At 39.4% G+C, this 24,622-nt stretch overlaps 3 protein-coding genes across 8 annotated transcripts in view; 2 read left to right on the top strand and 1 right to left on the bottom strand.

Moving 5' to 3' along the window:
* The first annotated feature begins 1,570 nt into the window (after positions 1-1,570).
* dll4 (delta-like 4) lies at positions 1,571-9,662 on the top strand. The gene is made up of 11 exons (XM_084090661.1): positions 1,571-2,038; positions 2,182-2,442; positions 2,747-2,804; positions 3,462-3,725; positions 5,486-5,546; positions 5,797-5,927; positions 6,139-6,308; positions 6,722-6,941; positions 7,063-7,783; positions 8,263-8,371; positions 8,657-9,662. The coding sequence occupies exons 1-11, from the start codon at positions 1,985-1,987 to the stop codon at positions 8,660-8,662; spliced, it is 2,055 nt and encodes a 684-aa protein (XP_083946787.1). The 5' UTR covers positions 1,571-1,984; the 3' UTR covers positions 8,663-9,662.
* Positions 9,663-16,008: 6,346 nt separating this feature from the next.
* chac1 (ChaC, cation transport regulator homolog 1 (E. coli)) lies at positions 16,009-17,988 on the top strand. The gene is made up of 3 exons (XM_084090395.1): positions 16,009-16,673; positions 16,777-16,812; positions 17,138-17,988. The coding sequence occupies exons 1-3, from the start codon at positions 16,503-16,505 to the stop codon at positions 17,546-17,548; spliced, it is 618 nt and encodes a 205-aa protein (XP_083946521.1). The 5' UTR covers positions 16,009-16,502; the 3' UTR covers positions 17,549-17,988.
* A 218-nt stretch (positions 17,989-18,206) lies between these two features.
* The window catches only part of ino80 (INO80 complex ATPase subunit), a 40,863-nt gene continuing 34,447 nt past the window's right edge, over positions 18,207-24,622 (bottom strand). For 4 of the 6 annotated variants that reach the window (XM_084090389.1, XM_084090392.1, XM_084090391.1 and 1 more), the window contains exons 31-37: positions 23,910-24,068; positions 23,368-23,470; positions 23,167-23,255; positions 22,069-22,230; positions 21,549-21,708; positions 19,648-19,869; positions 18,207-19,560 (exon numbers count right to left, since the gene is read on the bottom strand). In XM_084090389.1, the coding sequence (XP_083946515.1) occupies positions 19,358-19,560; positions 19,648-19,869; positions 21,549-21,708; positions 22,069-22,230; positions 23,167-23,255; positions 23,368-23,470; positions 23,910-24,068 (1,098 nt within the window). In that variant the 3' untranslated portion in view covers positions 18,207-19,357. The remainder of the gene's footprint in view (positions 19,561-19,647; positions 19,870-21,548; positions 21,709-22,068; positions 22,231-23,166; positions 23,256-23,367; positions 23,471-23,909; positions 24,069-24,622) is intronic. The other 2 variants (XM_084090390.1, XM_084090393.1) reach the window with 1 other exon arrangement.

The following is a 24,622-nucleotide window of genomic DNA, read 5'->3' as shown; positions in this document are numbered from 1 at the left end:
AGGATAATTATTGAAATTTTCACATTATAGCAATGCAATGCAATTAAAGCGCTCTTTGGATGTGCCGAATCCCTCTCTATTCACTAACGATGGCTGCTAGAATCCAAGATGAACAGGTTCAATCATTCTTCAGAGCGTGATCAGACGAGAAATATAGTGCACGAGCTCAATCTAGCACCAGATGGTAAATAGAAAATCCTCAAGCGACATGACAGTCCAAAAGCACAACTAATCAAAAATCAAAACGCCTGTGGACGTTGGAAAATATCGAAAGCAAAATGAAAGTGCTTTCAATTTGAACTCTGTAATTTGAATTTTGCTCTTTCTTTTCATTAAGAGGCTATCCGCTTGGAAACGCTTTATGAAAATCATGCCGGCAAACCACTCTAATTTTGCTATTAAAGGCTAGGCTATTTTAAGTGATCAATTTAAAGTAATTAGCTTGTTAAGTATTTTACATGCAAAGAAATTGTACATTATGACTGCTTTAATAGCCCATATTTAGTCTTCTTTTATTGAGACCATAGCCTACATTGTGACTTTGATTATAAACTAATTAATAACTTAAAAAAAATAATTAAATAATAGCCTACAGGCATACTACATCTACATGACGCAGTTATCATCATCCAAAATGAGTGATTCATAAAGAACCGTGGCTCTTCAGGGTAAAAGGTAAAATTAAAAACTGAAACTGGAGTCATTTTATCTTTCTTGTTAAGTGCTGAAGAAAACGAAGAGTTTTATGGCGGTTATGGTTAAAACCCTCATTATCATACAGCTGAATTGTTATCTCACCCCATCTCAGCCAGAGGCCCGTTTATGAAAGCAACACGAAACGCGCTTCTAACGAGGGGCACGCGACTCAACAATAACGGCACGCTATAGGCTGAAAGAGCGCAGCAGCGCGTGCAGCACATGTATCAAATTAAATGTGGAAATATTATTCATTATCATTTTGTTAATTAAAGCTTATTTAGGCATTGTTTGGAGTGAGCTTTTGGTTATTTTAAAATAAAATATTGTGCATAAAACTGTTTTAAAAAATCAGAAGGCTTGCTTTTTATTTTTATTTTTTTATTAGCTAGTTATTTCATATTCGAATATTATTGTAGTGCTTTCGGGGTCACTTTAACGCAGCGCTTTCATATTATCCTAGCTCGAAACACGAAGAGGCTCTCCGCCGGAACATCAGGTATAAGGTAGGAAATATGACCCTACACTGACCGTGCACGCTTTCAATGATGTAATATAATTACCCGCGCAATTGACTGGAACGGGGACACACGAGAAGTAACCGGCTGTAGCCTATGTAGTGCGAAGTTTCCTCCGTTTTCGATAAGGGGAAAATTGCATGGTGTGAAATGGTCAGTATTTAATCGTGCCTGCTTTAAATATGCCAACAGATGCTGGGCTTGTTAATAATCACTCGCGCTCAATTGGTCATCATCCGCGTAGTGGTGGGTATTAAATGTGGATATCATTGTTGTCGAGAGAGGGGGGCTGAGTATAAAGTGGGCGGCGTTTAGTGATAGACAGTTTATATAATGAGCAGCGCGGACACAAAGCCAGTATAAATACTCCGGGACGCAAGAAACAAGTCTTCATTCACGAATTACACGAGAAGCGCGAGGATACCCAACAGCGCAATGCTGACGCACAAAGTTTAGAACCAAAACAAGACATTACCATTGACACTAAACACATCGGTGTGCTCACTGTGGAATACTAAACATGCTCCGTGGATATCTTGAGCCGAAGAGGAATAAGACTGGATGCTGATTTGCCAGTTTCACCTTCACCTTTTGGATAACTGGAAATTTGACGTGCTCCTGCACACTGAAGTGACGTGCATGTGGACGCGCAGCGGGATATACCTTTTTACTCTTCGGCATTTGTTTTCATTGCATCCTTTTACACTGGAATAGGCTCTTTCGGGGAATATAATCGTGGGTGACGCGGCTGCCCAGGAGAATCGAAAAGCATGGCAGCTTGGCTCACCTTTCTCATCGCATTTTTCACGACCGTTTTGACGCAGGTAAACAAACGTAGTCGGTCCTGTGGAAAGTCAGTAGGACCCGTTCCTCTCAATTGTCTCTCAAGTTGCCTACAGAGAGCACTTTTGTAGGTAAGCCAGTGTTTGCAGTGCAATGTTGTAATGCATGTCATTTTTCCCTTCAGATATTTGGATCTGGTGTTTTCGAACTCGACCTTCACGAATTCCAAAATTTCAAAGGCTTGCTCGCAAATGGCAATTTATGCAAGCCGGACTGCAGGACTTTCTTCAGAGTTTGCCTAAAAAACTACCAGGTGGTCGTGTCTCCAGGTGACTGTATCTTTGGAAGTGCCATAACGCCAGTGCTGGGGACAAACTCGTTCAGTATCATGGGAGGTGACTCTTTCAGCACACCAATTCGACTGCCGTTCAACTTTGGGTGGCCGGTAAGCTCAAATGCAACTTATTTTGATTGTATAATCTATAACAGAATAGATTGTGTTTTTATTCCAGTATTAGTATAGCAACAATTTGTAATGCAGCCAGGTTCAACATGTGTAGACTAACTATTTCGATCCTCTCCACATTAATCAGCAGTTTGATCATTTTAATTATTCGTTTATTTCTGCTTCTAACGTTTTTATAATGCATGCAACTATATTTATGTAGGCTATACACACCCGACTGTGTTTTACTTATCTTGTGTTGCAGTTATTAAAGGTTTCAATCTAAATCTCTCTTTCCTCTTAGGGATCATTTTCATTGATTATTGAGGCCTGGCACTCACCTTACGCGGATCTACCTGTAGGTAAGATACGATTTTTTTTCCCACTAGAGGGCGACACTACGATATTGTGCATGTATACAGAATTTCAATCTTCTCCTTTCATTAGAACGTCATACATTTTTGTTTACAAAACTTTAATCAAACCATGGCACGCTGTGGCCAACTCTTAAGAAAAACATGTTAATCAAAAAATTGCAAATTTGTAATGCCTTTTTTTCTATTGCTTCAAACACCTTTGCATTCTCATGCTCGAACACAATTGAACTTCCTTTGGTTTATTTTTGGCGTGGGAAAGCGCAGTGGGCTTTGGTGAGAATACACAGCGCTTGCCAAAACCATCCGACTGCATTTTCCTGTATTTTACACCTTTGTCTGTCCCGCCCTTTAGAATGGGATAATACCATGGGAATATTTTGCTTAACTCAAAGGAAGAGGAAATTTAAACAGAAGTTGTACTCCAAATGTGTCAGCTTCCCAGAAGTTAAAATTGGTCTCTTTTTTTTTTTCTTCTTTTGAAGAGACTTTCAAAAAACACATAAGCAAATAATGGCATACTCTAACCTATACTTAATTGAAACTTTTTTTGGTTTTTACTGAGAAAAAAAAAACATTTTAAAAGAAGAAATCAAATAATAGTGAAGCAATGGCCTAATCAGAATCTTCTCCTCTTTTTTACAGACACATACAACCCCGACTTGCAGATAAGCTTTTTTGCCATCCAGAGAAAGTTGGAAGTAGGGGCTGAATGGTCTCAGGATGTTCAAAGCGGGAAGCAGACGGAGCTAAGGTATTCTTACCGGTTCATCTGCAATGAAAATTACTACGGCGACAGTTGTTCCAAAAAATGCACGCCCAGGGACGACCGTTTTGGCCACTACACCTGCAACCCAGATGGACAGTTATCCTGTCTCCCTGGCTGGAAGGGGGAATACTGCGAAGAACGTAAGCAATCAGAGATCACAATCCACTGGACTCTAGTCTTGAAGACTGAGTCTTCGCTTAGGTGTGAGCCTTCTGTCTTGCTCTGTTCGAGCATGTCTGAGTGATGTTAACCATGCTGCCGGTGACCCTTAAGATAAGGCCTTGGATCTACTTTTTAGAAGGAATTTTTAAAGGAAATTTTAGGAATACATCCCGCACAACCATAATTGTCTTTTGCTGCTCACAGCACAAGCATTCTCACTTTTAATCAAAACAAATCTGGCAATTTGCGATATGCAAATCAATAATTAACTGATTAAGAAATTTAGTGTAAATGAATATTTAAATTAGTAAAAAATGCAACAAGCAATGTTAAATATTAAACATGTCAATGTTCCATCCCATGATGATGATCCTCAAGTAGGGCACTGTTGCTATGGTTACCACTTCAGCAATACTGTTTGACAGGGTCCGCAAGGTGAAAATAGGCGCTTTGAGTAACTTGTAGCCTAATAATAAAAGAAAAAAAGAAGAAAAAAAAACATGATTTTGATTTTATATTTATATATATATATATATATATACACACACACACACACACACACACACAAAACCTTTTGGGGTTTGACTTCTTTTGGTTGTCAAAAGGTACGCAGCACTTAGCTAATACAAACAGCGCGCAGAGATGGTTATATGGGTTTAATGAAAAGCAAATGTTTGTCGGTATTCATTTGATTCTTGCGTGTACTGCTTTCTCGGTGTGAACTGCTGTAGTTTCTCTGACCATTCCCGCTGTTGATCAGGGCGCTGACACAGTTTGTATATACTCTAAACGCGGGTGCTTGGTAATTTAATCCTGCACGAGCGTCATGGCAAGCACGCGCCGGGTTAATCGCGCCATTATTATCCGCCACGCGCCACGAAATTGTAGTCCCCATTGTTGCGCTCCAGCGTAGCAGCTGCAAATATGGCTCACAGAGACTACAAACAACAATAGGGGCAGCTGTCCGTTATTGGGATAGAGCATCTGCTGCGGTCAGTGCTGGTCGGGTACCCGCTCAAAATCAATGTCATAGACAGCTCAACACAGGCAACAGTAAATTACCCGCATCCATAGCAGTGACCTCGTTAGACAGGTTCTGTACAATTGCTTGCAGTGAAAGATATTTATTTGGACAAGGCCCATGCTTTATGCTGATAACAAAGAAGTACAAAGAGCAGCTGATAAGTTAATTTTCATAATGCAATAATGGGATACTCCTACTGTAAAGCTTGGGAATAGATACCAGTTTCTAACATTTCTGTTTTTCATTCAGCTACAACATAGCTTAATGCACAGAATGAATCAGGCACACATACTCATTTAAAGCTCAGCGCTATATTACATCTTCAACTTTAAATGTGATAGTTACTCTTTAGTTGAAGTGTGTTATTTTTGTGCCACTATTGCCACCAGACAGAATTGCACACACAAAAAAAAGTTTCCTGAGCACTTCCTCTGTCTTTCATTGGTTGGGCAAACAAGTAGTGCTGCCCAAACCTGGCTAAGCCAACATTGTTATTTCAGAGATGTTCAAAGAAACAGCAATATTTTGGTACACTTTTTGAAGAATCAACCTCTCAAAGGCTTACTTATTATCTATGCGGGAGGAATTATTTAACATGAAAAAAAAAGAGAAGACATTTCACCTTTAATAAGCCAACATAACTTTGATTAAACTTTGCAAAACTACTGTAAACCCATGGCTCTTTACTAACAAGAGCTTTTTCTTTTAATGCAGCGATCTGTCTGGAGGGGTGCAGTGAGGCGAATGGCAATTGCTCCAAACCTGGAGAGTGTGTGTAAGTACATGGGTTGTGTATGAAGTGTGATCTAATCTAATATTCCTCTTGATCTGTGTCTCTGCATACATACATTTATATAGTATTTGCCCTGTTGTAATTTTCTGACCCACATACAGGATAAGTCTTAAAAAGCAAAACTTGTGTCATTAAATGAGTTTTAGCAACTTAAAAGGCTTAAAAACAATATTTGTTCTGAACCATATTTAAAGTGTTTCTCACATAGTATGCTTATATTTGTGTATTGCAGGTGCAGAGAAGGATGGCAGGGTAAACTTTGTACAGAGTGTAGAAAATATCCAGCCTGTAAACACGGCACCTGTCAACAGCCATGGCAGTGCAACTGTAAAGAGGGCTGGGGTGGACTGTTCTGTGACCAAGGTAAGACTAAACCCTAAACAGTTACAGTAGCTGACTGAATGTCTCACTCATTACTGACCTCAGTTTCATAGCACTCAAAGTAATAATAGAACTTAAAGCACTTCAGTTCATTGCTAGTTTAAGATAGAACATCTAGATCTGTGACAAACATGTGATGGTAAAAAAAATATGACCCATTAACTGACATTTTCTATTATTTCTTTCAAAACAGATTTGAATTTTTGCACACATCACAAGCCATGTGTGAACGGAGCCACATGTATGAACACAGGTCAGGGCAGTTACACCTGCACCTGTCGGCCTGGTTTCACCGGGGTCAACTGCGAGCTTGAGGTCCGAGAGTGTGACAGCAGCCCATGCAAGAACGGAGGTCTTTGCTCAGTGAGTCATTATTCTGTTGAAAAGCCCCAAACCTTCATGTTTTTACTACCACTGAGGGATGCTGACTCCATCTGAAAATATGAATTTCATTAAAACCACATGCATTATTCACATGCATGGGTTTAATTTTTTTTGTGTGTGTGCACCAATCTGGATTGGGATACTCTTCACAACATACTTTGATGATATTGAAATCACTAAAATATGACAGTTAACCTTTGATATTTTTCAGAACTATTATTAATGTGTCTGTAAAAACCTCAGGCTTAATCAATGGGCTTGTTATGACCTTATTCCTGCATCCTTTGAAAGGCCTCTTTCTTAACATCTAGAATTACTGTACAAACATGAAACAATGCAAACCGGTCCATAAATGTATCTCTGAAACATCTGCTTCCTTTCTCGCCCTATAGGATCTTGATAAAGGTTACATCTGCACCTGTCTGCCTGGCTTTGAGGGAGCTCACTGTGAACACAGTCTGCTCACCTGCGCAGACTCTCCGTGCTTTCATGGCGGCAGATGCCACGAGAAGGATAACGGGCGCAGCTATGCGTGCGACTGTCCCAGAGGCTACACTGGTCTTAACTGCGAAAGAAGAGTGGACAAATGCACCACTCTGCCGTGTGCCAATGGTACGCAAAAGTAACTTATGTTAAATTCCTGCAGTGTGTTTTGGATCTAGAGATCCAGATGTGTGTGTGCATGCATGCATATGTATAATTAGTCACTTACACCTGTGCCTACGATCCACAGATGGCTTGTGTGTGGTCCTGGGGGGCGTTCGCATGTGCAGCTGTCGAGCGGGCTTCACTGGCCAGCGCTGTGAGATCAACATCAACGACTGCGCGAACAACCCCTGTGCCAACGGTGGCACGTGCTACGACCGCATCAACGACTACGTCTGCTCCTGTGCCCCGGGATACGAAGGCCGCAACTGCGACCGGCCCTCCAACGCTTGCTCGTCCAGACCCTGCATCAATGGCGGCTCCTGCGTGGGCATCCCAGGGAACCCGCCCGCCTGCTTCTGCCCCAACGGCTTCACCGGACCCCACTGCGAATACTACTCGGTCACCGCTCCCGTGACCAAAGGAGAAACTCAAGACTCCTTCCAGTGGGCCGCGGTCTCTCTGGCCGTGGGTTTGGTGGCTCTCGTGGTTCTGCTCTGCATGGTGGTCATTGCCCTGCGCCACATTCACAGGCAGGCATCTGGAGAAAGGACTCGAGGCGAGGCAATGAACAACATGTCGGAATCACAAAGAGACAACTTGATCCCCACCTCACAGCTGAAGAACACTAATAAGCAGGTCAGCCTAGAGGTGGACTGCGCACCTGACAAATCGAATTACATACACAAGAACTGCCACTTGGACTACAATTCATCGAAAGAGTTCAAGGACATCGTATCCCAAGAGGACAAAAGTCATAAATACGAAAAGTGTTTAGAAGAGAAAATACCATTGAGTAGAATGTACAGGTAAGAAATGGATTTCACGTCACTTTGATAAATAGAGGTGTTTGGATGGATTGAATTTGCTTTATTATGCTGAGGTCATGCTCCATTAGCGTGCCGCCCAGCATATTAACCTTTGCACTTAGCGCTCGCTTGATGAGCGTAATATGAACGTCAATACTGGCTAAGAGAAGTTAAACCCTGATATCCACAACACACATTTACACACTCAAACTAAATTTTACACTTGGACCCAAAGGCATTGACAGCAAGAAGCCTTTTTACCCCGTTAAAAGATTTTTATTGATTTGGACCGCACAACAAAAGCGCTTTTTCCTCTTACAAGGATTTTCTTACATCAGCCTCTGTAAACAGAGGAAAGGAACAAAACACTATAAAGCGAAAAAATGAGCCGAGCGCTTTCACCCCCATCTCCACACAATAAATAGCTGCCCCATGTGCTTTTACTTTGTGTTAACATGAAGCGTGATTTGTGTGTGCAGGGAAAAGCCAGAGTGTAGGATATCAACGATATGTTCCCCAAGGGACTCCATGTACCAGTCTGTGTTTGTAATAGCAGAGGAGAGGAGTGAATGTGTCATAGCAACTGAGGTAAGGAGGATCAGTTCATTTCTTAATATGTCTGCATGTTTCAAGCAGGGATCTGCTGGCCATGTTCACCATTTTATCATTCTGTCAGTGTCTACTAATGAAGTCTACTAAACAGAGGCTCACTTAATGGTGAAAGAAAAGCGATGAATGTGTCATTTAGGCCACTAAAAGTTTAAATTGAATTCTACTGTATGCCATTTAAGTTATTATGAAACTGTGATATTATTTTGGTACTTCATTTCCAAAGCATAATCTAAGCCTGTTTTCTTTTTGTTCTTTCTACAGGTATAAATTACAGGCTGATGTCTATGAAGAGAGGAGACAAAAACACAATCAAACTAAAATCTTTTCTGGATTGTTTACAAAAATACTTAGAGACTGGAGATTTATATCGACATCCACTGCTGCACTGAGAAACTTGAGAAACTGGAGAGAGCAGAGTCCTGCTCATCGAATGCAATAGTTTAGTTTTTATGTTGAAGAAGTGTTTATGTACAAACGTGTACAGTCCTGGATGATTTCTGAACTCTTCTGCTACGGTATGTTTTTTTTTTTTCCCCCGTGGGCTGAAAGGAAAAGGGACTTCTTCAAAAAAAAAAAAAAAAAAAAGTTTATAAGATCCTTTTGCGGTAATCATGGACACATTGTCCGCCAAGTAATCAATGGAAGGTGCCAGGGACTTCCAAACCTTCAACCAGCATTGCCAGCTATGCAAGAATGAGGAGGGGAGCACCAATCAGAGCTTACCCATACAAATCAATGATGAGCATTATGAATGTCCGAGAAGAAAAAAGAAAAACTGCTAACATCAATCATATAAAAAAGACTTTTTGCTCTCCTCTCTACAATAAGCAGCTGAAAATTCACGAAAAAGCCTTAAAAGAATTAAATCGAGTGCTATGTTTGTGCCCAGGGTCTTCTTGGATTGTTTTTGAGATTTTGATCAACATGGGGAAAAAAAAAAGAAGAGAAGAAAAATAACCAACAGAACTGTAATACGCAAAACTGTGCCAGCAAGATCCAAGAAGTTCACTTGACTTCTTTTATGCAACACGGCCCATGAGTACAAGACAAGAAATGGACAAAAACAAAGCAACTGCTCACCACTGACTGCCTATAATTAGTTTTGAGAATACAGAACCAATAATGTAATTTTTTTAAAAAGTGATTATTTCCAGAGTTAATTTAATAATGACACACTGCTCTTTATATGTTTTATACTATTATTTTGTATATAATGCATATTTATAAGAAACCAAACATCTGAAGAATAAAAAGTTAATTCCTTCAAGCTATTTTTTTTCTTCACACTTACATGTTTCTTATAATGGTGAGTGGAAAGGGAATGAAAATGTTATGGTTTACTTTTGCTCTCTCTTATAAAGGTTACGTCTTTTACATCTCCGTGAAGTATTTTTTCTCAATCCTGAAAAAAAAAAAAAAAAAACATTCAACCCCCTCCTTCCACTTCCCCAGTTGTAAATTGGCTTGAAATTTAAATCCGTTGCCTCGGATACAGGCCCCTTGAGCTGGAAATTCTGAAACAAAGACAGGCGAAGAGCGCAAACGACAGAGGAGCGGCCCCTCCTCAGAAAACCGAAACAGATGCCCCAGGGTGCAACCTTGCCCTGCCATAAAAACAGCGGCATATGCCGCCCCTCTCACCAGGTTCATCGTGGCGCTGCTCAGCAGAGCACCCATAAACAAAACACACACACACTTATCTACAGACACAAACGAGTTCCAGCTCCGAGGGCCTCAGCCTCGCCTTCGGCGCTGAAGGAGACATCTCCATCCCCAACAAAAGAATCAGCCGGAGCCGTGCACGTGGCCTCGGCGCCCACAGATGGGTTTCAGTGGCATTATGCGCACCAAACACAGAAAGAATCGGGGAAAAAAGCAAGGGTCTAATTCAAAAATAATCAAAAACTGTATCGGCCTCCCAGAGCAGAATCACCTAAAGGGTGCAAAGGTCATCTGTAAGGCTTGATTGGGAATTTAAGTAGGTGACACACATCATAAAAACAAGGCAATTTGTACTAGCGTTCGATGTTCAGCTCTGAGATTCATCCTTCCCATCAGTTCTTCCTAAATAATTCACCACTCTGGCCAAAGTCAATATTACTAGACCCCATGCAAGGCACCAGAGGGCCATGCAGGAGATGCGTTTTTGAGTTTAACAAAGTACTAAAACAGAAATGGTCGTCCAGGAGGTCAAGCTCGGGTTTCTTTCCATTCCTAACAGCAACATAATCAACAAACAACAACAAATCTACGCCACGCAAACACACTCCACACACACATCCTGTCCGTCCATGTCATCTAAGCATCCTTGTCTTTGCGTCTGTGCTTGGGTCAAAAGGACGCTTAGGAAGAATAAACACATTTCGGAAAGGTTTCTGAGAGAATTTCCGTCAGCAGCAGGAGCATTAAACACTTGTTATCGCAGCAATTAGTCTTGAACTAAAACTTTCGCAATGCAACCTGTTACTCAAACCCCTCCTGCCACAACTGCAAGTGTGTGTGTGTGTGTGTGTGTGTGTTGCTCTCTGGCCTCTGGGTCTAAATCGCATGGCCAGGCATTCTCATTGTGTTATAATCACTGCATCCTGTTTGTGACCCAGTGACATCATTTCCTTTTTCCTGTCTGATTAAAAAATGCAGAACATGCCGGCACTGGCCAAACGCTTTTCTCACGCATCTCTTTCTTTCTCCATTCTGTATTTTTGTACAGATCCCCAAAGTTTCAGGAAACAAGCTCATAACAAATGAAAGGGAAGGGGAGGGGAGGGGGGGGGGGGGCATCAAATCAAGACTATTGATTTCATTTCAAGAGTATTTTGAAATTGCGCTGTGGAATTCGAAAACATCCTTGATAGGAGCATGCGAAACATTCGTGAGATTTTGACACGGTCAACCATATGCAGTCAGGAGAGGAAAATGTGTCACACATCAATCCATTCTTAAAAGGGTGCTAAAATGCAATACCAAAATGTACAATTTAAAACACATGATGTCCAAAAAAACAGCCATCATGAGCCAGACACCCAGTAAACCCAAAGGCCCTCCATCTGCAATGTTCTTCACTAACACTAGATGTCGCTAAAATGCCCGTGCGGTTTGTATGTTAACACATGATAAAGGTCTAAAAAAATACATTTGGTGTCTGTCTGTCCTTGAAGTTTTCTTTTATAGGATGCATTTTGTGACATTTTAAATTCTTTAACCATGCAACAAATATAACAATTGAGTATTTACAAGGTCAAACCATTATCAAGTGATTTGCATGTAGCCTATTGATGGGATAGTTCACCCAAAAATGCTTTTTTTTTTTTCATGTCATTCTAAAACTGACTTTATTTATTTTATGGAACATAAAAGAATATATTCTGAAGATCTGTTTTGCCCAAACAATGAAAGTTGTCAAAAATCATTCACCTTCCCTACACTGTAAAAAAAAAAAAAAAAAAAAAATTGTTCACTCAACTTAAATTTTTTAGTTAGCTTTTTGCTTTGACTCAGTTAAGTTTTATTTACTTAATCTACTAAGTATTTTCAACTTAAAAAGTTTAGTTGACATAGTTAAAATAGTTGACCCAACAACGTATTTCAAGTAACCTGGACTTGTAAAGTTTAGTTGAAATACGATAACTTACATTTTCAAGTTATCTGTACTAAAATTTATGTTCATTGAACTCAATTTGGCATATATTCTCAACTTGCATGGACAATAATAGTTAGTTGGAACATTCTTCAAAATTTCTTCAAATACAATTATATATTTAAAAAAAAAAGAAATCTTATGCGTTCCACAGAATAAATAAAAAAACGACATATGCGTGAGTAGACCTACATGATGACAGAATTTCCATTTTTGGCTAAATTATCTCTTTAAGAAAAAAAAAAAAGAGGCTTTAAGAGTCTTAGCTTTAAGAAAGGTTAAATAACAAAGAAGTGGTGATCACAATAAATATATAATTACCAAACATTCTCATCTATCATCTATCAGCAACAAAAAAATCTATTAAATACATCAACGTGTCTGAAACGTTCACTGCATTTTATCATGTATGGCAGGAAGAATGTTTAAGTGCACTATATGTGTGCATGGGGCATGGGAATGTGTTTTTTCTGAGATTTTCTGGCTCAGTTTTTTCTTTTTCTTTTTTTTGGTGCAGATTTCTTGGTCTCCGCCCTATGGCAGGCCAATTCCCTGCAGGACTATTTGACATTGGTATGTTTCAGACTGAAACTAGTTAATCTGGTCATCAACATAATTTCAAACTTACACGACAACCAAGGCAAGCAGCATCCCAGCTAACAGATTTTTGTTATAAGAACGTTCTTCAAATATTCAGTGTTGGTTCTGGGAATGTAAAAAAATGTCCAGGTTTCTTGATGTTAGAGGAATGTGTTTTAGAAGGTACTGATGTTCCTCAAACGTTCTTTCAACATGAATGATTGTTTCGTTTGACGTTACTATCATCGCGATCAGCGTTTACTTGGGACTCTTGACCCTGGACTTTTGTTAAGTTCCTTTTTTTCAGCCAAAAACATTTCTGCATTGATAAAGCAGATCAACATGGCTGTTTCACTGCTCAAATGACTGCATTAAAGTGTTTTTAAAAAATTGCTTTTTCTATAATTTTGCTTATTTGTTAGAATTGAAACACTTTTTGAGCATTAAGTAATAAAGTCAACCGATTTGATTTGCACAAGTGATTTGTGTAAGATTGTCTAAAACTATGTGAAAGTAAAAATGTAGACACACACTTAGACATCAACATTCATCATACAAATGGTGACGATCAAAAAATTATTCAGCCGCATTATTTTTTCATGCTACAATGCATGCTGGGAGCCGTGAATGTGTTTTGTAGGCATGAAGCATGTCATCATTGTTGTGTTTCATACGCTGATTGTTGATGTCTGTGAGTGTATGAATGACAAAACATTTTCAGACAAAGTTTTAAACAAAGTTAACAAAGACAGCGTTATTTATATACACTCACAGTCATCAATACTCATCATTGAAATCCAACAATGGTGATACAAACGATATTTATCACAGCAGCTTGACTTTTTCAATAACGCTTCAATTCTTAAAGTCAACAATCACAGAAAAAGCAGATGTATGACCATTGAAGAAGCCATGTTGATCTGCTTTATCAATGCAGAAAACATCTACAATGGCTGAAAAAAGTAAATCAACAAACATCTCTTTCAAATTATTATTATAAATCATTTCTCTTTCAGTGCTTGTTCACAGCAGGTGTTTGAATGATTGAAAGAATGTTTCAGGAACATCATACTAACCTTTAAATAACATTCAGGAAACATTTTTTATGTTCTTGGAATGTTACAAATCAACTTTCCTAGAATATTTAATTGTTAATCAAAATTAAGTTGAAAGAACGTTTGAGGAACATCATACCTTCAAAAACACGTTCCTCAAACGTCAAGAAAACTGGACGTTTTTTACGTTCCCAGAACCAACACTGAATATTTGGAGAACGTTTTTGTAACATAGGGTTGAACATCCAATTGTCATCCACTTTTAAAATAATTTGCTTTTTCAAATCACATAAGTTACAGCACAATTATGGTAATTAAGATACACATTCGATCAATTATGCTGTTAAACTGTTTCAGGAATTTGAGCAACAGTAAGCTTTAAGAAATGTGTTAGTAATGGCTAGAAACAAACAAACAAACGGCAAGTGTGCAATTCACATGACCCTCTTTCCATTCTGCATTTGTCACTCATATAAGGTCAGCGGGAGCCAGTGTGTCCGAGTCTAAGGTCACAGCGCTAGAGAAAGTAAACAGGCTGTTTCGTGAAAGGTCTGGTCACTGGAGCTCCCCCGTCTGCCTGAGCTATAGGCAGAGAAAGGCTTGTGCATCATGCAGACTTTTAAGGAGCTTACATGTGCTTGTATCTTATGATGCCAGCTAATACCTCTATTTATAGATAATCCTATTTCAACCAAATAAAAGCCTAAGCTACAATAGGAAATGTCCAGGAGTGGCAGGGGGCCAAGGGTGTTTTGTTTATCAACCGAAACTGAACTTTTTACAAGAAAATAGCGGCAAAAATAACAAATATAATATTCTCATTCATCCGATTTTTGTGACATTCAATGTTTCATTTACATGGAAATGATTACAAAAAGGTTAGTTTGCAATATAATAGGTTATTAATAAAATAAACTCTAATACCACTATCCTCATTGTCAAGGAGTGAATATTAGTTGAGTCAGTCTGGTAGTCTAATGGCTTCGGAACTGGGCTGATACTAAAAACGCAATTCCCATCAAGCCGGGCTGACAAAGGAACTGTGACGTTACTGAGATCACAAGTCTGAGCAGCCTGTTTTTCTGTCTTAATAGTTTTATGATGCTGACATGTTGTTATTCTCAGCCTGGTTAAATACCTCTGAATGACTCAGTATTATGCACATATAGGATATTAATGTAATAACACTGAATCATCCAGACAAAAAAAAAAAAAAAAAAACAGTACATAAATATTTGTTTTGCAAAGAACATGACGCAAACTCAAAGGACAAACAATATGTACTCAGAGTACCTTCTGAATTTAAGGTACAGATGACCTTAACTTTATCATAATGTGTAAATAAAGTGAACATGAGATGTAAACAACTAGAGATTAACAAATGTGGTTGTCACAGTGGAAACCATCAGGTATAGCATTGGATGTCACAGGTTTGTAGAAAGATTAATGTATAAAAATACTATGAATAACAGGTTATTTCATTCTAAAAAAAAAATGGAAAGAGCTGAAATATGTCATGGATAGAGATTACAGACAAAGGAGATCTAAAATACAAGCCGATGCCATAGCTTAAAAGATCTTCAGGAAGAAACTAATCTTCCTCAGCAGTCATGATAGGATAAAACTGAATCGAGATGTTTGAAGGATGTTGCAGTTTTTGATTACAATTTGACTAGACAATTGCATTTAAAGCAAAAAAAAAAAAAAAGGAATTGGTGTAACGTTATATGCTTTGCAAAAGCTTCTTAATTTCTCTTTATATTATATTATATTATATTATATTATTATTTTGCCCGACACGATGAGTTACACTCCAGCATCCCTGAGACCCTACACAGTAAATGCGGTTTGAAAAATGGATAAATGGATGGACATTATATTATTTTGTTACATTTTTATACTAAATAATATAAATTATTATATTATTTTCCAATGAAGACTTCTTACTTAGTCAAATCCGATACCTTGTAATGTATGAGACCTGACTCGGTCTCAAAAAACATTCTTGGCCTGATGCAATACTCTCAGTCTCAGTACGTACTGTGCCTGTATCTATCGCGGCTTGAAACGCTTGTTTCAAGTTGCATCAGCCGAGCAGACTTTAAGCGACAGATCTGCTGGCGAATGAGCGTGAGAGTTTTCTGTGACTGACGGCTGGGCACGCCTATGAAATTAATCAACTGCGCACGTTTGTTCCGGGTTCGTGAGCCAATCAGACAGTTATGCGCTTATAGAGTCACAGTGAGATGAATTGATTGGATAGAAGGCAGGACGCCCCGCCCTAGCCACGCTAATGATTGGTCCGGATTTTGAGCAAGGTCAGATACGCCCATAGACATCCCGCATATAGTCTGCTTCAAAGCGATCCATATTTCATCATCCGCTGGCGCTGAGGAGGAAAAGCAGCACGGCAAGCTAGGGTGCCCGAAAGCAACGGTTAAAAGGTTATTTCTTCTGACTTTAAAGAGTCGTGTGATTGGCTGGTTAGCGGTTTGTTGATAAACAACAGGCTGGCGAGTTAGCAACCGCTTTTGTGTTTTTATTCGAGTTGAAAGCCGAAGAGGCCGAGATGGAGTTTTAAGGCAATGATGCGGTAACTGCACGGCATCGGCATGCACCAGGCACAGAAAAGCGATTTGCGGGACTGCACCATCACAACTGCCAAGCAGTTGGGCTCTAATACCGTCCGCGGTATAGCCGTGAGCCAACCGATACCTCTCCTACTTGACAGGAGGAAGCTAACGTTAGCTAGTTAGCCTGTGGGCCCATTCACTTAGCTGTTACATCAAAGCGTAACGTTACACTATTACCCTTCCTATTCTCATACCATCCTAAGATGAAACCTCAAGACGTCGTCGCTGTAAAATCCAGCTTGTGGATCTTCGGTTACGGCTCGTTGGTTTGGAAACCAGACTTCAAGTACAAGAGGAGCAAGATCGGTTATATTAAGGGGTACAAGAGACGCTTCTGGCACGGGGATAACTTTCATCGTGGAGATGATGAAATGGTGAGTTTTCCATTTATAATTTTATTTTTTTCTAAGAACGCACAAGTAAACACCTGAACAGTTCTCCCATTGCAACTCATTGACTTTCGTGTTTCCATGACAGCCCGGAAGAGTGGTGACGCTCATCGAGGAGGATGACGTAAGTGCAGCTTCCTTTTTTAATAGGAACAACGCTATGAATAGACAACCGAGAAATATACCCGTGTACCCATGACTGATTTCCGCAAAATACTAAATATACTGAATTGAATGACAGTTTCAGTCTCCTTTCACTTTAATTGTGTAGAAAAAAGATAAATAAATTAAAAAGTGCCTGAGGTTGTCATTATACCCACAATCTTTTAATTTTATGAAAGGAAGTAATTCGGTTTGGAACAATGACATTTTATGAACAGATAAAAAAAAAAAAAAAAAAAGTTTGTTTCCCTAACCATATGTGACTAACCTTAAGTTTTTGTACACAGGCGTGCACCTGGGGTGTTGCCTTCGAGGTGACTGGCTCTCAGGTCGAAGAGTCTCTCAAGTACCTGAACGTGAGGGAGGCGGTGAGAGGAGGCTACCTGACCCAGGCCTTAGAGTTCTTTCCGCAGGGCACGAATCAGTCACCTGTCCAGGCTCTGGTTTATATCGCCACAGCTGACAACCCTATTTACCTGGGGCCTGCGAGCACGGAGGAAATCGCTGCTCAGATCGCTGTGTGCAAGGGGAAGTCGGGCCACAACATCGAGTACCTGCTTCGCCTGGCGGAGTTCATGAGAGTCAGCTGCCCCGATGTCGACGACCCTCACCTGTTCTCTATCGAGGCAGCTGTTCTCACCATCCTTAGACCCATATTGTTAGCATCTCAGAAACCTGTATCTTCTGTAAAACACTAATGTCACTGAGGCTGTCAGCATCTAATCCAAACACTATTAAGGTCCTCCTAACATAAAGTTAACATTGCCGTCCTTGGGGTGTGATTGTGATTTAATGGCTGTGTTCAGACATTTTATTCTCTCTATTTACTGTACTACGGTAAAGGTACTGCATTAAGGGAACATGGTATTTTAGGCTGTTGTTATTTTGATTCTACGGTGCGACATCATGTATACTGTCAGTTTTCGTCATGTGCTCTTGACCCAAGTGTGTGGTGCTGTAATACAAATGCATGCTTGTGACAATGTATTGCCAAAGTTTGTCAAGTTCTAAAGCTGTTTGCGTTTTGTTTCAAATGCGTGTCTCAAAACACTTCCATTTTAATTTGCACTGAAGCAGAATACCGTTAAGCCATTATATTTGTTGTCTTTTTGCACATTAAACATTCAAAGAACCTGTATCCTTGTCAAGTGGGTTTGGTGTGAAATGGAGTCGGTATGTTTGTTAAATGTGTAAGAAAGGTTTGAAGCTGAGAGCTCAAAATGGCACAAGTGTTTTTGCTCTACCTATAGCTCAAGTAGACTTGAATTTTAAAAACGAATAGTTTTGTAAGATTCAGCAGTAAATTGGTAACCTGTATGGGGGAAAAGATTTATCAAGAATCACATTATCCCACAGTGAAAAATTCAAATCATTGAATCAATGTTTATTTAGTTTTTTCTCCAAGTTAGTAAAAGGGCCATTTGGGTTTTTTTCTTTAGGTATTTACACTGACCTATAAAAATAGACAAGCAACTGGGGGGAAATGGAGAACTTTGAAAGAGATGATACCCTTGAAATATTTACATACATAGAATATTTATCATCACAATTTAAAGACAAAATAAACCCAGAAATGGCCTTTCTCAAAAACCACAGCCATTTGTCACAGATGCAACAAAATGATGGACTTTTCATCATGTTGTTTAAAAATAAAACGGCTTCGATACAATTTACAACTAGCACAGATCATCATAAATTACCAAGTTTTAACTTAAGCTATGTTACATTTCACATCCAAGTATTTTTAAGTCACGATCTGAGCAGTGACATGTTTTTCGAGCAGCACTCACTTCAGATGTTTTTTCATTGCATTTACTACAAAAAACATTGATTTCTTTTATTCTTCCCAAGAGAAAATATATATATTAGTATTTAAGCCAAAATCTTTGAATTTGCAGCAAATAAACATAGAAAGAGAAGGCCATTCGGTATTTAAACTGAACAAATGTCAACGAGTCTGTCCTACAAAAATAAGAGCAATCTTACAAAAGCAGTCTTATATGTTCATATGTGTTCAGGTAAAGACTTTGTTCAAGAGGGTGTTTAATAACCAACATCCCACCCTGTTCCCATTTCAACTCATCTCTGCTGATAATGATGCCGAACATCATGATGTGCCAGAAGATGAAGAAAACTCCTTTATTCGGCCATGCTGCCCTTTGCTTACGTGGTCATTAGAAAACAAAAAAGAGCCATTACTAGAATAACAAACCCTTGGTCATCCTTACAACAGCTATTATCTGTATGAAGGATCAATGAGCTAAACTTCATATACTGAAGATATAATTGTCAATGACTCGTTTTTGCTTCTAGTGCACGACCTCCCATATTGCTCACCAGCCACTGAAATAGATGCTAAGTTGGGTGTGGGCATGGAGTTGGGTTTCACAGTGACAGTAGGGCTTGTGGTGTGATGGCGGCTCGACATCATAAGCGTGAGAATCGTCAACCTGGGACTGAAAATGTACTGGCCATGCTACAATCAAAAAGCAATGGTTCACAAGCTGCTACCGCCCACTGTGGTTGCTTGGTACTTTGCTTCTTTTAGTGGGGTTGTGTTGGCTCTGTGAACTGCCATGTGCTGAAGTCTGTGAGTTGGTGGTCACAGCGCTTCCTTTAGCCTGGGGGGAGGAGGTGCCAGCTGGAACAAAGGCAGGTGTGGTTGAAGACCGAATGAGAGCCGGTTGTACGGAGCCAGTTGCTGGAATACCTGGAAGAGAGTTGGATAACAATGGATGAACTATTATAGGCCTTAGTTTTCACCAGCAGTTCTGTAAGTCAAAGTCAAATGCGTTACCTTTGGACTGTACACTGTATCCGTATGCAGCATAGGCCGCCGCCGAGGCCGCTGCCGCCCCTGCCATCGCTCCTGCCATGGCTGCAGCACTGCCTGCGCCGGACTTCCGGCCTCTTCCCTTCCTCACAGAACACTTGCCTGATCCTCCAGAGCCTTTGGGTCGTCCTCGACTCCGACCGGACCTCCCCCTGCCTGGACTGGAGATATCTTGCGAGGAGACACCTGAGAGAGAGTCATGTATGATGACATTAGCTTCTTGTTGAACTACTGTTTAAAAGTATGAGGTCAGTAAGATCTTTTCTTTTTTTTTAAATCAATAATTTGATTCAGCAAGGATGCATTAAAAGTGTCAGTAAAGACATTTATAATGTTACAACAACAAAAAATCTATTTCAAATAAAGCATTGCTGTTTTGAACTTTCTAATCATCAAAAAATCCAGAAATAAACATATCAGTATCTACAAAAATATTAAGCAATATTATCAATAATAAGAAATAATAAAAAATGTTTATTGAGCAGCAAGGATCATGTGACTCCGACTGAACACTGGAGAAATGATGCTGAAAACTCAGCTTTGCCATCAAAGGAATAAATTATTAAAATATATAAAAATGGAAACCAGCGGTTTCAAATTGTAATAATATTTCATAATATTACTGTTTTTGCTGTATTTTTGATCAAATAAATGCAGCCTTGGTGAGCATAAGTGACTTTTTTCAAAAACATTCAAAAATCATATCGACCCCAAACTTTTGAAAAGTAGAGTATGCTCAAAATTTGATTTCATGGATCCACGACTATTTAACGGATTATGTGCCAGCCAAACAACATCAACATGTTTCTTCTGAATCAGAGTTTTTCATCTCCTATAATCATAAATCCCATAATCCTCAGTTTATTATAAGGTTGAATGCAGAAGATGTCTGAGCCACTGCGGCCTAGACTCACGCAAACCCTGTCTCCTTTACAGCCACAGTTCTGCTCGCATTTCAATCCCACAAACCTCTGCGCTCTCAGCCTAGACTGCAACACTGCCTATTAGCACTGCTCATCATTCGACAGGAAGGCAGCCAAATGTGTCCTAAATGTGGGGGATCCAGGCCCCAACAAACATGTATGTGACCAGTAAAGTGAAAAGTTGTAACAAATGTAGTTAAAAAGCAGAATACATTCTGTTTTCCGGTTTCTCATTCTCGTTTCCTAACTTTGTGCGTGAAGTCTGCATACAAACGTTTTCACAAACAAATAATGATTCTTCAATAACTTTTGTTCTAAAATGTACTCTAAGTTTATGAAAAATGTAGGAACAACTAAAACCACTCATTCGCAAAAATCACACACACTTGGCGGCCTTATAAAGACCCCCTGTGGTGAAAATCAAGTTTTGAATGTTGTTTATATGTTTATGTGGTGTTTTTAATATGCTTTCAGACAAACCATGTGCAAATTCATTTTTTTGAATATTTTCTCTTTAAAAATGCTGTGAACCAAAGAGAGAAAGCACCTTCCTTTTGTCTACTGCGACAAATACAAAAAGGGTGAGGTCTGAACTGTTGTGTGTGTGTGGGAATTGAAAAAAATAGCCTGTAACACCGGAGAGAGAATCTAACAGGAACGGGACTGCAGGATTTTGTAGGTGAAAGTAGGACAATGGGATGCAGATTGAACGGGAACGGAAACGGGACTGAAAAACCCATCCCTCGCTGACCTCTAACTGCTTTTTTTTTTTTTTTTTAACCTGTTACTGTTAGACATCAGTGTGGATTCCCTGTCCTTTCCCAACTTCTGACAATGCATAATACTGTATGAAATTTTATGAATACTGTATGTGTAATATGACAAGGCTTGCTGTGATACACATGAGACCAATTAAAAATTGAGCAAGCCGAGGGTACCCACCATTCATGGTGTCGGACACAGAGCCGGCGATGGAGACGGGAGAGTTGGTGGCACGGGACTGAGGAGCGGAAGACATGGGTTCGTCCACAATCACCAGCATGTCGCTGCTACTCTCGTCTGCAGGAATGGAGCTGGGCTGGAGCTCGCTGCTCAAGGAGATCTGCAGAGACACATAGTTCTGGGGGTGAGACGGGGACAGAGGGACAGCACCACGGAGGAGACAGCAGGACCAGAAGATGGACGAGGAGGAGGAAGAGCGCCATGAGATCAATGCAGCAAGTAAACCACAGGATGTGTGTGGACAATAGCATAATAGCTCTATAGAAATCATCCATTCTTTGGGAAAGTTCTCACATGATTATTTTGTGGACTCGTCACCTAAAGAATGTCATTACAGCATTGTACACTAATTCTTCCTGACATCATGACCTCTGCAATTCAACACACATTATCAAGATCACACGGTTATTTTAAATGGAGTCCAGGAAGTGCACATGGGTCGAGTCTCATTGGTTCTTACCTCACTGAAGGGGCTGGGCATGGCAGAGTCCATGTCCACGCTGATGAACGAGTCTTCTCCATCCGCAGACAGATTGGAGTTGTCTGCTGAAGGGACATAAGGGATGACCACATTCACACCCTCCTTCTTCCTTTTAGTGTCGGGGTCATCCTCCTTTCTCTTCTTAAAATAAGAGGGATGCAGGGAGACAGGACAATTGGACAAGAGTGGTTAGGGCATTTTCTGAATGTTTGCTTACAAAATAATTTGTGAATTTCTACTTCAGCAACCCTACAGAAAAAAAAGATAGATTTTTATCGAAATTTTGCATTATTTATATACTATTATAGTATAGTATAGTTTTCTTTGTATTTCTATTAAAGTTTCATTTATCTTTAGTACTTCAACTTCAACTTATTTCAGTTAGTTGCTAAGGCAAGTTTTCCATCTAATGTTTACATTTATTTCAAATACTGAACATGATTTTAATCATTTTAGTTTTATAATAGTTACATTTTTTTAATTAACAATAATAACAATGATATGTGACCCTGGATCACAAAACCAGTCACATGTCGCACGGGTATATTTGTGGCAATAGCCAACAATACATTGTATGGGTCAAAATGATCGATTTTTCTTTTATGCCAAAAATCATTAGGATACTAAGTAAAGATCATGTTCCATGAAGATATTTTGTAAATTTCCTACCAAAAATATATAAAACATTTATTTTTGTGAGTGAATGCAGCACAATTGTGAACATAAATGGACAACTTTAAAGGCGATTTTCTCAATGTTCCGTTTTTTTTGCACCCTCAGATTCCAGATTTTCACAATAGTTGTATCTTGGCCAAATATTGTCCTATCCTAACAAGCTTATTTATTCAGCTTTCAGATGATGTATAAATCTCAATTTCAAAAAAATGACCCATGTGACTGGTTTTGTGGTCCAGGGTCACATATAGTGCACAGCTATATTCTTTACCACAAGAAAATTTACTGAAATATAATAAAAGTTTTTATTGTGATACAGTATTTATTATTATTGTTGAACACCACTGCAAAGGAGAAATATATCCTAAAATCAATTCCTTGTGCCTCTATGAGGAAACTTACCCTTTCTGCATACTTATCCCTCTTCCTCTTCCGCTCTTTCACCTTACTGCACTCCTCCAGCTGCCGCTTCTCTTCCTGCCGAAAGCGCACTGCCCAGAAACACAACCGTACCATCCAATCAGAGGAGAGCAAACAGCCAATCGATTCATTTATTATTACATTATTTAGATTACACATATTCTTTTATGAGTGGTAACTCACACTTTTTCTCAAGCTCCTCATCATCCAGCAGCAAGCTGACCACCTCTTTGGGCTTCAGAGTGTCAGGTTTAAAATTTCCTCCTGATATTACCATCCTCTGAATCTGAAGTGCAGATCCCACAGCAGAGAGTGATTATTGAGACAGAGAATAAATAAATCAAAGAAGTAAGTGCAGAAAGAGGAGAAGACACGACTCTTGGAAACATATACTGACTATAATGATGTGTTGATACAGACGTCCTGGACTACATGTGACTGTTTAGAGCACATATGTAATTACAGTATAATTAGTGGTAATTGCAGTTGAAACCATGGGCTTAATATTACTTTAACCCCCTTGTCACTGCAAAGACTCTTCTGAGGTTTGACATTTAGTTAAATATCGTTCTTGTAACTTGAACTGACAAATGTAAGCTGTCAGGGGAAAAAGGGGGTAATTTGTCTATCCATTGTGGAATTAGCTGAATTAAAAGGAAAATGTGATGCACTATATTTTGTGTAACCTTCTGGCCCAAGGAAGGCAGTAGACACTGCGTACTAACCTCACTCTTTTCTTTGGCTCTCTGTAGGATGCGTTCCTCAATTGTCCCTTGGCAAATAAGCCGATAGACTGTGACTTGCTTGGTTTGTCCTAGTCTGTGGGCTCGATCCATGGCCTGCTGGTCAACTGTTGGGTTCCAGTCACTGTCGTAGAAGATCACCTGGAAAGAGAGGAAATTCATCACATTAAATGATCTCCACATACTGTATGAACTCATTCCTGTCACGTCTAATCCACAGATGGCATTTTTTTGTTCTTGCACACAAAATTCACATCGGTTTAAAAGCCTCAGATTGCACAACTTCACAGTTAATTCGCTGTCTTTCTCGCTGCATATTGTACACAAAACTGAAAAGCACTTTCTGGATCTGGCAAGCTCTTATCTGATGGCCAATGCAACTTCAGGGAGTAAGAGCACACAGGGTTTTTTCATCAGTCTGCTTGAAAACAAAATCATGTTTACAAAGTAAGAGGCTGATACAATGAGCATTGTTGAAATAATCACTGGATTTGACAAAGTTTGACAGGATAGTGACATCAAAATAAGTTTTTTTATTTTTTTTTATTTACCATTTTATGTTTTAGCATTAGCTTTTGTCTCCAAAATTGTCACGCCCTATTCATTTTACTCTTGACTAAAACGGCATTTGATTTTAGCTGACAAAAATAAAAATTTTGTTGACACAAGAGTGTCAAATTAAACCAAATATTCAA

The sequence above is a fragment of the Abramis brama genome (assembly GCF_963993115.1).
Source record: "Abramis brama genome assembly, chromosome: 18".
Classification (NCBI taxonomy): domain Eukaryota; kingdom Metazoa; phylum Chordata; class Actinopteri; order Cypriniformes; family Leuciscidae; genus Abramis; species Abramis brama.
This window is presented reverse-complemented; position numbering and strand designations above follow the sequence as displayed.